This window comes from Girardinichthys multiradiatus, chromosome 5, assembly GCF_021462225.1.
Source record: "Girardinichthys multiradiatus isolate DD_20200921_A chromosome 5, DD_fGirMul_XY1, whole genome shotgun sequence".
NCBI lineage: Eukaryota > Metazoa > Chordata > Actinopteri > Cyprinodontiformes > Goodeidae > Girardinichthys > Girardinichthys multiradiatus.
In genome coordinates this window covers 20109358-20127094 of record NC_061798.1, presented here as the reverse complement: position 1 = coordinate 20127094, position 17737 = coordinate 20109358, and the positions used below count along the sequence as shown (strand labels likewise).

The window sequence follows — 17737 nt, the reverse complement described above, 5'->3', positions numbered from 1 at the left end:
CAACCTGCAGGCTCACACATTGCTCTTTATCCATGTAAAAAACCTGGAAATAAATCCATCTTTAATTGCAGTAGCATATTCTAACACGCAAAGCTTTGGAAGAAATGTAACCTTTAATATAATTGAATAGTGAAAATAATAGTTGTTTTTACAAAATCACTACTGCCGCAAGTACTGGTACCCATAACGACGTTTGGAATAAATGTAGCTGAACCCTCTTGTAATTTTCTGTATTACTTTTTTTTAATTGATTAGATTAAGTGTTAAGTTTTAACTAGTAATGCATTACTTCTATTGGCCAGGGGGGCATAAACATGATGTGACAAAGAGAGCAGATTCTCATAAACAATCTTCAAAATCACCCTGAACACCCAACCCCTTGGTGAAACATATTGGTGACAGCATCATGCTTGGTAATTATTTCCTTCAGCAGAGAACGGCAAGCTGTACGTAGCTCATGGGAAGATGTAGACATGAGACATAACCCAAAAGACTTGCAGCTGTTACTGCAGCAAAAGGTGGATCTATAAAGTATTGATTCAGGAGAGATGAATACAAACGCAAGCCACACTTTTTATATGTTTCATTTGTAGACAGTCCTAAAGGCAATATATTATTTTTCTTCCACTTCACATTATGAACTACCATGTGCTGGTCTATAAAATAAATCTCAGTAAAATACACAGAAGTCTGAAGTTGTAATGTGAAAACACACGCAAAGGTTCAATCAGTATAAATATTTTTTCAAAGTACTCTACATGTGCTTAACTAGAAAAGGAACTCTCTTGCTCATTGAGCTTTATATGTATTTAATGACTGCATATGATTATCTAAAGAAGTTTAAGCAATTTCATTTACCTTCAATTCATGAGCAACTCTGCACTCAGAAAGGTTCATGTTTTAGACCTGGCCAAAAATAGTTTCGGTGTATTGTGATTCTACACACAGTTCTGCACATTGGTTGTCAGCACTTGGGGAAGATGGATGAAGACAAATACGAGGCTCCTTCAAGTAAAAACCTTCGTCAGAGTGCTCAGAATCTCATGTTGGGTTGAAGGTTTTACAATTCAATGAAAGCGTCTGCAGATTCTGCAGGAATAATTAATGGAAACAGAACATGAATGATAGTAAAAACATACATTCTGTGATAGGACAAAATAATAATCAGGCAATTAGCATAACTGATGAGAGATTGCTTATCCAGGTGCAAAAGATTTTCTTGTCTGGCCATCATCATGCAAACAGTAAAACAAAAGAATCTGAACGTCTCGAGCAACACAGTTAGAGTCTGCACCTCCTGTCCTGGCATCACCTCTGGAAAACAAGAAACTGAGCATGTTTTGACCTTCCCCGCTGACCTGGTTGTGTTTGAATATTTCTGCAGAGAAGAATGTGCAAAACTTCAAAAGGAAACAGTCAAGCTAGTGGGATCTTAAACTGCGGAGACTTGAAGCTGCTACTTTAACCAAGTCTGAATTAATTCTCTAAATATCTTTAGTGTTCTATATTTCATAGTTCTGCAGAAGGCAGAATCCCTTCATGGCATCTTGTGTGTAAAATAATGTGAATAAACTAACAGCAATTTTAAAGCAAGTCTAAAACATTAATTCAGAAAAGTGAAAAGATCTTTATTTCAATATATTTATATACTTCAAGCACCTTTTCCCTTGTAATTCATATGATTTACGGCCTTAAGTTAATTAAAAGCCTCAAAAAATAGATTATGACTTTAGGCCAATAAAAAATGTATTCTGCAATGTTGACCTACTTTAAGGAATGTCCATAGACTGTTCAGTATATGCAATCAATCCTTGTTTGGGACTCCTTTTGCATGAATACCTGCATCGATGCGGTGTGGCATGGAGGCATCAGCTTGTGGCCTTGTGAAAATTGTAGGTCATTTTCTGGATATGTCTGTGTGTGTTGGCCCTTGTAGCTCTCACTTCAGCTGCAGTCTACATCTTGCAAATCTCTCTCAAACTCTTAAATATGCTTTGCTTTACAGTTCTCTCAGTTTTTCCTTCCACTCAACTATCCAATACTATGAAAAATCAGTGTCTTTAGCTGTGACATTTTGTGGCTCAGCCTTCTTGAGGATGGTGTCAATGATTAACTTTGACCAGAAGTCTTTCATATAAATGAGTAGTCAGTACATGGATCTACTATAACATGTTTGTAATAAAAATCTGTTTTTATAGCTTTCTTCATATTATAATTTTATGACACATTGAATTTTTGGGTTTTCATTTGCTGTAGGCCATAATCCTCAAAATTAACAGAAACAGATATATGAAGATGATTAATATATAGCATGTGTAATGAATCTACAGCATGTATTATCTGCGTTTAACTTTTTGAGTTAAATTACTGAAATAAATTATCTTTTCTGTTGAGATGCACCTGTAAAGTCAAATATTGCCTTATGGGACTTTGATGGAGTTTTATGACTACAGATCAAATAAATAAATACATTTTGAACAAGTGGCAGATTGCAGACATGCAATACTTTAATAACTTGCAGACGAACAGGAACATGGAGAGATCAGTTCCGAAACCAACTAAGTCTTTCGATGAATAATGCCCTGAAAATCTAGATATTAGGTCATATTCCAAAAATAAATATGAAAAATGATTTGAACATGTACACCACAGCGCTAATCTGACATGCTTGAAAAAGCCTTAATCACATATCAGGCGAGATGTGAGAGAATAACGCATTATATGGAGGCATCACTCCTCTAGCAAACTTTCTTAATTGTATCAAAACAGCAGGTCAGCTCCACTTAATTAAATCCACCTGGATGCAATAATCATCTTATTAAAATGCTGATATCAGCGGTGGGAGCATGCCCACAAACGCAGATCACCCTATAATGAGTTTATTTGTGCAGCAGGAGCACAGTCATAAATCCTGACCGAAGTGTTTGACAGGAGCAATTCTCCTCCTCTGCGTTGGAGGGATGAAGTACTTTCTTGAGAAAAAATGATAGGGTTTTAGTAAGCAGTGGGTATTATTCCTGACAGTGGTTGATAATTTAGGGATGAACATAATGACATTTATGTAAATATAATCCATTCAGAGGATTTTGATAAAAATCCCATTAAGTCCTTAAAAAGTGTAAAACAAATCCCTCAGAAATTGACTCTGAAAGAAATTAATATTAATAGCGTAGGGCTTGTTTTTAGTCTCAGCAGCAATAAATCCTCAGGTGGTTTGCTCCTGCCTAATATAAACAGGGCTCCAGAGGTGTTTCACATGCTTGTTAACCAGAGAGCCTCCAGGGTGATGCATCCTTCCACACCTCTCACTAAAAGCTGCAAAAATGTGTGTTAAGCACAACCTCTTTATGTAGCTACATGTTTATGGACACAGATTCCATTTTGAGACAATTAATTATCCTCTTCTTTCCCCACTGAAAACTTCAGTCTCTTATACAATCAGTTATTTAAATGAAACCCACATGGAATGACCTTTTTAGTTGAGCAGCTGCAAAATTGGTGGAAATTGTGGAGGAGGACAAAAGACTCAAAGGGCTCTGTAATTATTGGCTTTTAAAGAGACCATAAAACCTGAAACCTAAAATAATGTACTGAATTAATATTTTAAAAATTATTAGTATTTCCCCATGTATTCTTCTGTTCTTTTTAAAATAAAATAACTGGAAAGGACAATTAGGAGAGTAAAAGCCAGAGTGCTCGTGTGTGGTATAGTAGAGATATACATGTTTAAATTAGGCATGGGATGGTTACATTTATCAAGGTGTAACAAGGTTTTGCAAAGTTGCAATTTTAAAACTAAAATTTCACAACTCACCCTTTATATGGGTTAAAGTCATTTTAATGAGATGGCAGGAAGAGTGATAACTGGAGTTTTCTCTAGCTGTATGGAGCATAGAGGAACATAGAGCTGCCCCTACCCCTCCTGTTGATGCACATTGCCAGTCAGTTGGCTGAAAGAAGTCTACTACATTTTCACACACATACTAGATAACTAGACGTAACTAGCTGCTGTTAAATTGCCTGTCTTACCATGTATGTCGGCATACAAAAAAAATTAATTTTTTTCTTTTTAGGTTTTGTCTAAACAGTTTCAGTTTTGATTGTGTAATTTAAAATGATTAATAATATAAATCTTTTTGGGTCAACTTTTACCATGAGGATGGATCCTCACATATTTTGCATTGTTCAGTTTGCAAAAACTCTCCAATGATTGTGCATGCAGTTATTAAGTCACCCTCCTCATGTCTACAAAAAGAGAATTTCTATTTGTAAACTGATTTGAAACTATTAAAAAAAAAAACAACTAATGCAACTATTTGACCTATAGCAGCATCAGGGTGAGAGAAGTAGATTGGTGCGTCGTGTTTTCTTCCCAAAGTCCTTTAATGCAGCAGAAATTGGGATATTACTACTAAATCCTGCCCACCTAGCTCATCAATAGTGGAGCTAAAATCAGTGCCTCGAGGCGTTGCATTTGAATGAGAAAATTTATTCTCAGAAGTCTACTGTAATTAAGGATATTGGTTTCAATAACAGAGCAGCAGATTAAACAGAAACCACTTCCATCATAACCTGTTCAGACTGAAAGGCCAAGTCTGCCACTTCAATTAGGGTCCGTTTTTAGACCTAAATCTCATAAAATGTCTGCAGCTAACTGGAAAACTGGGAAAATTTTCAAATGTTTTAATTGACTTCTTCATATTTGAACATACTTGAATCCCATTTGTAGGATAACTCTCTCTGAATGGTTGAAAACAAGGTCAATTGTAGCTGAAAATGGGATGCATATCATTTTTCCTCTTCCCTTTTGTTGCAGATTAGGACAAAGTAGAGCTGTCTGGGCCAGCAGACAGGAGCCGGCAATAGTCTCAAAATGCAGGATGAGTCATTTGGAACATTCCTGCCAGGATTTTCAACAAGCTCTCCTCCTTCTCTCTTGTTTTTAATTACACACTATCCTATTCCTGTCTCAGGGCGTGAATTCCACAGGTAATTTAAAGCTGCTTGGACGCACGTCAACAAACAGCTAACTGAGGAGCTTCAATCCTTTAAAACACGACCAAACTGCCAATACTTAAACCCACCCACAACCTCACACACACACACACCAGGAGAGACACTTGAAATAGCATCTGTTGTACTTAGGCCAAGTTATCGCACATCAGTAATTGAGATATTATCTCCGCAGGGTAGGATGCGTTCAACATGGCCCACTCTCATTTCCGTTTGGGCTGAATCAGCGCTCTTTCTGATCCTCCTCCCCTGTGATTATAGCTCCTCACTCCTGTCAGCTAAAGGAAAACCAGCTTGAGCTCCAGCTCTGGCACAAAACACAATGATTACGCTGCTGTTTCTCTGGGGCTTGGATCGTCCTTCACTTATGCTCCTTTTGAAAAATGTACATGTCAATAGGCTCGTACGGAGACTTGCAGAATTTGTTTTCCCCAACAAAAGTTTCCTATTTTGTCTCATTACAAATGCAAAAACTTCAATTTTGTATTTTATTGGGATTTTATGAAAAAGATCAACACAAAGTAATGCATTTTGCAAAGTAGAAAGAAAATTATTAATGGTTTTCACTTTGTTTTATAAATAAAACTCCTGAAAATGTGACCTTTACTCTTTTGGGGTATGTCTGAACTAGCATATCTAAATAGACTTTTGCCCATTTTTATTTGTTCCAGCTCAATCAGATTAGATGGGAGAGTATCTCTGGCCATCAATTTTCATGTCTTCCCACAGATAATTAATTGGATTTAGGCGTGGACTTTAACTGGACACTTTTGGTCAATGTATGAATATGCTTTGATCTGAACCATTCTATTGTTGCTCTGGTTGTATGTTTAGGGTTGTTATCCTTCTGGAAGGTCAATCTCAGCTTCTAACAAGTTGTCTTTCCAGCTAGTCGCATTTTTAGTTTCATCCAACTTCCCATCAGCTTTGACCAGCTCCCTCACCCCTGCTAAAGAAAAGCACCCCCACAGCATGATGCTACCACCACCATGTTTCTCCATGGGGTTGGTCTGTTCAAAGCGATGTGCTGTGTTAGTTTACCACCATGCATTTTCCAACCCCATTTGATTGTTAGCAAAGATTTCAGTATTGGTTTTCTCTTACCAGATTACCATCTTCCACTTGTTCGTTGTCTCCCCTGCATGGCTTATGGTGAACTAGAACTGTGACTTGTTATGATGTTTTTTCAACTAAGCCTCTATTCTTACCACTCATTGGAAAAGGAGAGATTTTTATAGATTTGTGTAGTAACAGTCATCCTGTCAACAGATTCTCCCACCTAAGCTGTGGATCTCTGTAGCTCTTTCAAAGTTACTATTGAATAAGCAATTATTAATTAAATCTGAAGTTGGAACTTTTATTAGATTATTGTAAATAGTGCAGACCATGCACCTTTTGTGTTTAGGGAGGTTTGCCCTTGGCCCATTTCCATAATGATGGAAAAAAGGTGACATTACTGATTTGTTATCTTGAGAAGTCTTTGAAATATAAAAATGTTGGGTTTGTTGGAGGATGTTGGAGGATTGGATGAGTCTAATAACAAATTAAATAGTCTAACAACAAATTAAAGATGAAATTGTAATTTTGTTTTAGAGAATATTCCTTATTAGGACCTATCATTTGCAAGCTAATGGAATGTACATCTTTGAATAAAATTTAGGTGAGATTTTGCTTTTATCTAAATTTTGTTTCTGATTTGAGCTCAGAGGTTTTCTCCTGCAAGACTTTCTGAATGATTTTCTGAAGATTGGATACATCATTGTCAGACATCTATCAACCAGGAAGTGTAACCACTTCACCATGAACCTCTTGGCTGCTTGCTGCAAAATTCTTGCTCAGTATGGGGATTGCTGCATAGTTAACAACTCAAAGCAATTGATTGACCGTTGTTGCTAAATGCTCGTCCAGGAGGAGTGATTGCTGCAAGTCAGTCACTCAATGCAATCTGCTGGGTTTCCTTAGACTGAAAGCTTTTTAACCAATACAAATAATAAACTGAACAGTTTCAGAGTAAAGGGGACTGAATAATGCATCTCACAATTTCTTTAAAGTTTTTGCCTTCACTTCATGATAACTTCATGGTTATCTATCACATAAAATCCCCCAAATATACATTGAAGATTGTGGCTGTAATGTGACAAAATGTGAAAATGGTTTTTGCAAGGCACGCATGTTGCTCTGTGGTAAACACCTTTATGATTAACTTTAAGGTTTACATTTCCCTTTTCAGTGTATTGTTAGAAACAAACCAACTGATACAAAATTCATTGCAGCAACCTGTGAGAACTCACCTTGATTGCAGGTCTTGCCCGTGAAGCCCGGATGGCACTTGCATTTGTTGGGTCCAACACACTCTCCATGCTTACAGCTAGGCTGGCACACAGCTGTTCGGGGAGGATTCAGAGAAGACAAGACAGATCAGTGCAGCGCCCCGACAGAGAACTTGTACCAGATCAGATTGAAAAAGCACATAATCCTGCTGCTTTTCAACTTCCACAGCCCCCTCCGACTTTAAAAAGATCTGTTTACACCACAATGCATCAACAATAATGCAGCATCATGCCTCATTATATAGGAAATGTGCTTGTTTGTTTCTCCTTGTGTGACTGTGTTATTACCATTTTACTAATGGGAATAAGAAAAATCATTTTCAGCCAAATAAAATGTACATGCCAACTTTTGCAGCTGTGCCTGATCTAGGAAAAAGAAATCATCTCTCCCTGTAGGTTATAAGTGAGAACTTTAACCTTTAAACACCGAATAACATTAATTTGCTCGTGTGTAACCTGGCACTGATATTTGCACTGGCAACGTGCTAACAAGGAATCAACAAGGCGGATATTTCAATATGAGACTGAAGCTAAAACAATGAAAGCACCCAAATAGAAGCTTTTAATTAGTTCCTTAGTAAAGAGCTGCCCTCCATATTTTACACCGTGTGGAGGTTTACAGCTTCACTGATTCAGTGTTCTGTTTTAGTGTGCTGGAGGCCTGCCCTGCTTATCTCACTGCAGCTACAGCTGAGCACGTCTGATAGAGCCAAGTGGTACTAATTTTCATTGGAAAGCTCCATTAATTATGTCATAATAGGCAGGCATCAGAGGATTTAATTGTCACTGTTCTAAGAGTTGGTACATATTGACGTGAAGGAGAAAGGAAAAAAGGAAGGGACTGTGGTGAAATCTGTTGGACTTTTTGGTGTATCTACAAAAGTACCCAGAATATATTTCCATGCAGCAGTAGAATTTGCTGCTGATGCTCTTAAACGTCACAAACATGTTAAAATTAATCTCCTACATGCATATTTATGTTTGAATTTCTATTCAGCTGAAGTAGAAGCTCAGAATTCAAAGAGTGCAGCATTTAAATCAATCAATGGCTTTTGTTGATGAGTGTTTTTTTTTTTTTACTTTAGGGTGAGCCAATTAAAACTGAATGTTCATTTAAAGGGGACACATCATGTAAAATCAAACCCTTTCCATTAAAGCATTTACAGTGTTAATCCAAGGCTGATGCTAGAGCCGGGTTCTGGAAGTAAAACTACAGTTATGAGCTAGTTTGTTTTGCCACAGCCAGAGGACCCAAATGGGGGCAAGTAACTAGGTCTCTCAAAATGTCTCTTCCATTGTTAAACCCTTCCAGTATGGAGAGTTACTGAGCAGAATTGCAGTGACAGTTTACATACATAAATCACATCAATTGTCGGTTCCAGTTCGTTTTGCTTCTTCGTCAATTTCGTACAGATATATTGGATTTTTGTACGAACCTACGAACCTGTGAACATCAAACTTTGTGTCCTTGTATTTCACCATTGTTTATTATCTTTTTAAGCATACTGCTGGGTTATTTATGGGTTATTTATCAATATGCTAGCTATAACTACTTTCTTTGAGACTATAAGGGAAAGACAAAGCATTCCCAAGAAGTATGAAACGACCTCTGGCAGAGAGCTCCTTTTCGTACTTGAAAATTTCTATTTCAAAACAACCAACACCCTAAAGCTGATGGATGAGAACACAGCACACGGCACAGCTATGACAGATAACTCTAATGGAGTCAGCAGCCAGACCACTGGGGCAGCCATAGGTGTTGGTTGTAAGCATAAAGTGTGAAAGGAAATATAATTGTGTATAATTTACTGTCGATGAAATAGTCCTTTGCAATATTTTAAATTTGCACACAGATAATAAGAATGATAAAATATTTGTAGTTATTTAGAACCTCCACAGAACCTTCATTTGGTCCTTTGTTTTAATAACAATTTTTAAATTTAAAACATACAGTGAAAACACATTTTCCATTTACATTTTAAATGCATAACAAAGCTTATTCAGATGATCTGAACTTATATTTCTATGAATTGCCATTTGGCACTGGATATGTAAAACCTCATTTGGCAAACACAGACACAAACGTACAATATCACAACCTAGAAAGAAGCATTGTAAAATTTTTCAAACCAAATTCAAAAGGTATGGGGAATAAGGGGAGTCGTTAAACTGGAGTAGGTAACATCTTCAGGCTCATTGAACTTTACTGGGCTATGTAATCAAATAGAATGAAGGCATTGTTAAGGCAATTTGAGAGGTCCGTGAAATGAGCCTGGATGTTCACGCACTGAGAGCCTACAGTTACAAATTAAAAAGGGACCAATTTGCAGGCGGAAATGAAAAGAGCTTTTCTGTTGGAAGTATTTGGTTTTTAGACCTTGGCTTGTTTCACTCATAAGAGCAAAGAAATATGCAACTGATATTTTAGTTGGACTGCTACTCTGTGAAGTACTTTTGGTTAATTTTCACTTCCTGCAACATGGAAGGAGTTGATTAAACATCAACAGGCTTTTGTTCAGAGGGCATTTTTAAGCCTCTGGTCTGCCAGAGAGCTCAGGGAAATGTCCATTGCTCATTAACCACAGCAAAGGACGAGGAGGACTAAAAATGGCCATCCCAGCTGGAAGACCTAAAATAGCATGTCACACCCTGGTTTCATGTACAACATTATAACATTTTGGACTTATAACAAACTTTCAGTTAACCAGTCTTTCATAGAAACAAACAAGATAAAAATATTGATAATGATGACTCAGATTAGTGGAGGCACAATTTCATCAACATACTATAGGAATTTTTAATTATGGTGGACATTAAAAGTCTACATACCCCTTTTAAAATTAAAGTTTTTTTTATTTAAAGAATGGAGAACAAGGTGAATAATTTCAGAACTTTTTCCATACTTAAGGTGACCTTTAATCGACACTAAAAGTATTTTAGTGAGAAAATTCAAAAAACTAAAATAATCTGATTGCAGAAGTTTGCAAAACCTGTATAATGGGATGTGACTGGGTTCTGAATTAAGACATCTTGCAATACAAGCTTTGTCCACAGAGAACTTTCAAACCATCAGAGGAATCTCAGTGTTCAAAGGTATGTGTAAGGAAGAGGGCACAAAATAATTTTCAAGGCGTTAGTTAAACCATGGAACACAGCCAAAAAAAAATCATCATTAAGTAAATAAATAAGACAAAACAGTGACATTATCAAGAGTTCGACATTCCTCTCTAATGCCATAATTCCAAAAGATATGTTTGATTTATTAGAAATCATCAAAGGAACACCACATTCACAGTAAAGGATGGTGGTGGCAGCATTATGTGGGGTGGGTTTTCTTTAGCTGGAATTGGGGCCTTAGTTAAGATGAAGAGAATTATGAACAAGTTCAAATACCAGCCAATGTTGGCATAAAACCCTCAAGCTTCTGCTAGAAAGCTGAAGTTGAGGAAGAACTTCTTCTTTTCGCATGACATCGACCCTAAGAAAACATCCAAAACAAAAAAAGAATGTCTTCTCCAGAAGATAACCCCCATCAGAGCCCTGACTAAAAACACACATCTGTGGGGTGATTTCCTAGTCAAGATATGCATTGGTGATAGAATCCTATTCGAAAAGACTGAATGCTGTAATAAAATCTAAAGGTCCTTCAACAAAGCATTAGTTTAACATCGTGTATACTTACAAAGCCACATTATTTAGCTTTTTAGTTTTTCTGGCTTCTTTGTCACTCTGCGGCTCTTTGTTTTTCAGTTGAGTCATACAGGTTAAAAGTCACTTTAAAGGTGGCAAAAGTTCTGAATTCTAATTTATCTATGTCACAATAACATGGTATTTTAACAGGGGTGTGTATTTACATGATGACAATTATTACTTTTTAGTGAAATCATGCACTAAGCTAAAAATTAAACATATAATTATGACAACAATTATATATTTAATTTTCACTAAATACAACTTATAACCGTTGATTCATACTTTTAACTCATGGTTTTGTCAAAAAAAAGCTAGTGCGTATGGAGGACCAATCCTGCCATAGTTAAGAATAGTATCTAGACATATAAACTAGTATGTCATTAAACATGACAAAATTATAAAAATAAGAGATTTATTCAATAATTGATTAATTAATCAGATATAAATGTATATTTCTATTTTAATCCATGCATTTTATGTTAGGCACTAATTCAAATCATATATTTTTTCTTGGACTCTGTATTTTTCCTTTGTTTATTCAATACAAGTTAATTTCTTGCTGTTTTACATTTTCTTTGCCCTTTAATTGCTTTCATATTTATTACCACCCAAATATATTTATTATTAATATGTATTATTATGTACTATTAATATATATATTGTTATTCATTATTAATTTTTAATATTGGCCATATATACCAGCGTTATTTTTGGAAAAAAAAAATAGCCCGGTATATCTGAATATACCAGGCTTATTCAGATGTATATCTGAATATATGTATATATATAGCTATTCAAATGTATATCTGAATAGCTGTCTTCCTTATTTTTTACCTCTGCCTTCCTCCCTCCCTGTTAGATGGAGTGAAGGGGAGTCAGGTTTAGCCTAAACCGGCTCAGTTATGGTTGAGGTGCAAACACACCCTCCATTTCTGCTACCTGTATGACCCCTTCTCTTTTCCAATGGTTATAATCAGTCAGACAGAGAGAGGTATCCCGATCCTTGTGGTTTTTAGTGTAACAATGGCCATCAGTTGGCTCTAGATGGACAAACTTTATCAGTTTATTATTTTACTTAGTGCCCCTACATGTGGCCTGTTCTGGGGTGGCCGGGCTCTGGCACTCGGTGGTTTGGTCTGGCCTCCCCGGCGGCCCCGTTCCGGACCCTCTATGGGGTGCCTTGAGATGACATTGTTGTAAATAAGCGCTATATAAATAAATAAACTGAACTGAAACTATCTCTGTAGTTATGCTGCTATAGGCCTAGGCTGCTGGAGGACATAATGACCACTTTCACCCTCTTTGCTACATTCTCACACTACTCTCCAACTTTGCATTATTTGCTGTTATTTTAGTTTTTAACTTCTTCTTCTCTTTTTCTCTTCCTAGAAGCTACACCTGGCCTGACTCTGTGACTACCTATGACACCTTCTGGAGGGGAGCATTGTCCAAGCTTCTGCTGGCAACAACTTAATGGTCACCTTCTACTGATGATCCACTTGGCCCTGTCTTTTAGTGTTTAACCCTTTCTCTCTCCTAGATATAGCAATTGACTGAGCTTTTACTGTAACTAACTCTATGTGCTCTCTTTCAGACTCTAACCTTGAAAACTGGCTCAGAGTTTATCTGTTCTTTCTTTCTAGGTGAAACGACTAAAGGAGCTACATCCATTAACATTTACTTTTCCTTCCCATAGAAAGTACTCCTGGATCAGTGCTTCTGTGTTCTCTTTGTGTCTCTGCTCAGTTCTCTCAAACCCCCAGTCAGTCGTGGCAGATGGCCGCTCACACTGAGCCTGGTTCTGCTGGAGGTTTCTTCCTGTTAAAAGGGAGTTTTTCCTCTCCACTGTCACTACATGCATGCTCAGTATGAGGGATTGCTGCAAAGTCAACGCCAGTGACTGTCTACTGTCTCTACATGCTGATCCAGGAGGAGTGAATGCTGCAAGTCACTGACTGGATGGAATGTGCTAGGTGTCCTTAGATAGAAAAACTTTTTATCCAATTTGAATAAAGAACTGAATCTGACTGCACTGTTCAATGGTTAGGATTAATTGGAATGTAAGTACCTGACTTTTGTGAAGTGCCTTGAGACAACGTGTTGTGAATTGGCACTATATAAATAAACTGAATTGAATTGAAGTTAAGTTAGCCGTTTCTGCTACCTCCTTTTCAGAACCAGGCCCAGCCCCTACTTCTTATAGGCTTGACCTCAGCCAACAGTGAAGCCTCTTGCATTTAATGGCGCACTAATTTGTATGTCTAGCTATGTTTGTGTCCAGTAATTATTTTGTTAAGTAATTTATTTATTTATGTATGCATTCTTAATAATGGCAGGATTGGTCCTACGGAAGCATGATCAGCACCACTCTTTTAATAAACGCTGCATGGAAATACTAATCAAACACATCATGGTTTATGATTTTAGAGTCAGATTGGCCTGCATGGTATAATTTATTTGCTTAGATTTGAGGCTAGAGAGAGGACGTGTTACTGGGGGGGGAGGGGGGGGGGTAGTGGTAGGCTATAAATAAATGAGCGAGTGCATGATTCAAAGGATGTGCCCCCACCATTGCATGTCTAGTTAGGTTATTGCAAAAAAAAATGTGTGAAGCTAACCTCGGGGCTGGCACCTTATCCCGGCTACTCTGTGAGTTAAGGCGAAGAAAGCTGCAAAACAAGTAGCCATACACACAAAAATGGGGGGCATTGTTTATTGTTTGGGAGAACACAACAAACAAGCAAGCACAAGCTTAAGAAAGCACATTCTGGTCAATTTATGCACAAGAAAACATGCCTGGAAAAAAGACACACATGCACAGTTTGGAGTTCTGGAGTCACACATATTCCATGTAGTCTCTCAAAAAGGGTAATTCAAAAAATAGTCACATTTTTGATTATGCTTGGTGTTCACAATGTCTGAACAACATCTGAATGACAGAATATACAAATGAATGCCTAAACATAGTAGTGCACAGATTTTTGTTCTTCAAGGCATCCCCCTGGCCTAACCTAACCTTTTTCCAATGATAATCTAATTTTTATTCATACCAAAGCTCTACGTTTTCACAGGTTTTGTTGACAGATTAAAACATAATTAACTCCAGAGTGACAAATTTCACAGAGTGACATATTTACAACATTTTGATTGGTTGCTGGATGCCATAAACCTGTCCTAAGCTGCTGACTAAAGTGGTTCTTTCCTTTGTCCCAGGTCAAAGTTGGTGGTAAGAGAAACATGTTTGTTGGTGCCATCGCAAAGGCACAAACTAGCACCAGTTTAGCCCTAGAACTAGTTTGATGGATAACCCTCAATTTTGAAGCTATCTTTCCTAAGGAAAATTACGATCTCTATCCACTTAGATACCTTTGAGTTATTTTCTCAGTTAGCAATATTAAGCCTGTGTAGTATATGCTTTTGAAATGTATCACCATTCAGTTAGACATTGTAGTATTTCACTGTATCCTGTTAAGATGGCTGTTTTTACCCACAATAAGACCCTGTACAGAGAATGTAGTAAACAGATCTATTGCTAAAGGTAGAATAAAATAAAGAGTTCTCTGATTAAGTAAATTTCACATGGCAGATTAATTTCATTTGATGTAAAAAACAATCATGTCACCTGCATACAGTGAAACGGTCTTAATTGTTTTTACCCACAATGAACCTCTGAAAAGAGAGTGCAGTTATTTAAGATATTTTATAAGGTATATAGCCTGATCTTACCTCTAGTTTTGTTTTCATATTTATGGAGTGTATTGATGTTTGCACATATTTATTTCACTAACACTGATGCTTTTGTAGCGTATGCTGTGATCCTCCTTTTACTGTATGCATATTTTACTGTGTTGACCATCAAATTCTTCTTAGCAGAAATTTCTACAGCCCGGTAAAATGAAACTAACCAGCAAAGAGAAAGAAACCACTCACAAAAATCATGATAAAAAGAACTAATCTGAGATCTCACTTTTCCTTTCATCGCTCACTTGTTAGCTCACATTACCAATTCAAAAGTCTTGCTTTAATCCGGCCCACAGTATCCAAAGAAACAAAGCCTGCACTCAATCAAATGAAGTCCTGGTCTCCGGGGATTTGTAAAATCCACCAGGACCTCTGAGGAAACTGTAACGTCTGATGTATTTAATGGAGATGATTTTCAATTCAGTCCCTTCACACAGCAAGGATATTAATGTCCTTTGTACCTTTCTATTACTGTGGAAGATCCATGTGAATAAAGAAAATGGTATGGTTCAGTTAACTTTAGACATCTGGAATGTGATAAATAACATACATATACTAGCAAAGGTACTATGACCAACCACAACGTATGCTAGACTTCATTCTCTATATTGCTGTTTTTCATTTTTATCAATATATTCTCTTTAACATACTGTAATGAGCTAATTCTGTAAAATAAATGTGTTTATGTGTTTTCATTGTCAATACCCAGTGAAAATAAAACCTGATTTTATTATACTTTGCAACTGTGTAAATGGTGTATTTTAGGCAGGTGAGGACAATGAAGAGATTATGCTGAGTATCATCTCACACCAAATGTTTGGTTATATCCCTGGTGACTCTGACCTACATTAATCGTCTTTTAAATCTGGTCCTAACAAGCTGCAAGATCTTCAGAAAAATAAAACCAATAATTTTATTTCTGTGTACAGTATCTCTGCCTTCAGTATTCATGTTAAGGGAGGCAAGTACAATGATTTGTAGATGCAGATAGCTTCTATATTATATTTGGAAATAAATATAGCACAAGACATGTAAGGGTTTGTACAAGTGACAATACATATACTCATCTAATTGGAGGATTGATGATATTGCAAGGGCACCAAATACATTTCCCCCATACACTCTTTTTAATGGATTTATCTACATTGTAGTTGAAGCTGGAGCCTGAAACATAATGTACTGTTATTAAATCTTCATTTTGAAAAAAATTCACCTGACAGTTGATTACAGTTTTGAAAACATATTTAATGTAGTTTGTCTTCCAAGTAACAAACAGGACAAAAGTAATTTGAAAACAGTTATCTTTTGTTTTTCCATTTTAACTTTGATTTGCTAAAGCCCATTACTCTGTACAGTGATACTAAATAGTGAAACTGGACCTAATGGCTGTGAGTAATGCATAATTGCATAAAAGCTTGTGGGTAATTCTGATTTCCTTTTCATTCTGAAATTATGTCCTTAATATGTTTAATCTACTATTAGAGTTTACAGTTCTACGGTCTTACTGATTAAATTTGCTTAAAACCTGTAGCACACCATATCTGACCTAAATAAACAGAAATAAATATAATAAAAGAGAAATAAGATACTATCTCAAAATTCAACCACTTAAAAATTCAATAAAAACTATTTCCAACCTGTTTTTCAGTTAAATAAAGATTGAGCAATTTTATTGTGATTGTTTAATGTCAGAGACCACTGTTGCTATTGTGGTGACTTTGTTGCTATAATTGACAACAGATCTATCTAGCAAATTTCTATTTTTATTTTTTAAGTGACCAGCAACAATTCTTTTCTGGTCTTATTGAATTTTTGGAGACTTGTGAGAGCTTATATTGCTCTTGCTCTTCTCAATGAGTAGCAGGTGCTGCTGTGGCCCCCTCCCCCGTTCCAAAGCTGTCACAGTTGGCTGAGTCCGCACTGAGCTGTCCCATCCCAGCTGCGGCAAGATCCACTCCCTCCACATCCTGACTACAAATGAATCGTGTAGGTATAAATGCTGCAACTTTCTTGTCTAATCACAGTCAGAATGGGAAGTCTTTGTCTAAAATAAATTGGTAATGCTGTCTGTACCTTCTTAAGTCTAAGGCTGAAAGACTAAACCATGAAGATATTAGGGAATGTTTCATGCTTATAGGCAATTTAGTTTTTCCATTTTGTGTGATGTATACATTGTTTTCCAATCTTAATAAATAATCAGTTTTAATTATTCTAATTGCAATGTTTACAGAAATAACGGTAATTATAATTCTCATAATTGACCAGCTCTACCTGATGCCCAAAGATCCTTGAGAATGTCAATCCTACTTTGATCATTTTTCAGATTAATTTATTAAAAATACATTTTATTACTATATTTTATCAAGCTATGACTCATTTTTTTTAAAGCACTTATGTTGGTGTGTGGCCAAATAAATTTCATAACGACACCATGCTGTTTAAAAAGCCCACACTTCATCTGTTTAGTCTATAGAAATCATCACAGATGAACAACAAAGATTTAACAAAAACATGTTTAAAGAAATGCAGCTCCATCTCTGAGTGAAAGAGGTTTAGGTTTCAATAAAAATGGGCTTAGGTATGCAAATAGTCAGTAAAATGTGAAGACAGTTGGTTAGAAGAGAGCTTCAACTGTGGCTTATCCTCACTGGTAGTCTGTCAGAATATCATGAATAAAGCTTAAGTCTTTCCTAAATCTGAAAGCCCCATGCTCCCTCTCTCTTCGTCTGCCTGATTCTCTGTTTGTCTCCATTTCCAGACATTCTTCCCCACTACAGCAGCAATCATCACTCAACTTCTAACCTTTAAACTATTTCCCTTACATCGAAGGTTTTTTTTTTACTTCAAGTTCTTTCTGCCCACTACTCTTTTAGCTCTTAGGGCTAAGAGGAAAAAATCATCATTGATCCATTACGTTTTTCATTCTTTGAGAAAAGTTACAGAAAACTGGATCCTGGGCT

General features: G+C 36.5%; 1 protein-coding gene across 4 annotated transcripts in view; it reads right to left on the bottom strand.

Moving 5' to 3' along the window:
- The window catches only part of npnta (nephronectin a), a 79848-nt gene that overhangs the window by 42139 nt on the left and 19972 nt on the right, over window positions 1-17737 (bottom strand). For 2 of the 4 annotated variants that reach the window (XM_047364522.1, XM_047364524.1), the window contains exons 3-4: window positions 13655-13705; window positions 7305-7397 (exon numbers count right to left, since the gene is read on the bottom strand). In XM_047364522.1, coding sequence (XP_047220478.1) covers window positions 7305-7397; window positions 13655-13705 — 144 coding nt within the window. The remainder of the gene's footprint in view (window positions 1-7304; window positions 7398-13654; window positions 13706-17737) is intronic. The other 2 variants (XM_047364523.1, XM_047364525.1) reach the window with 1 other exon arrangement.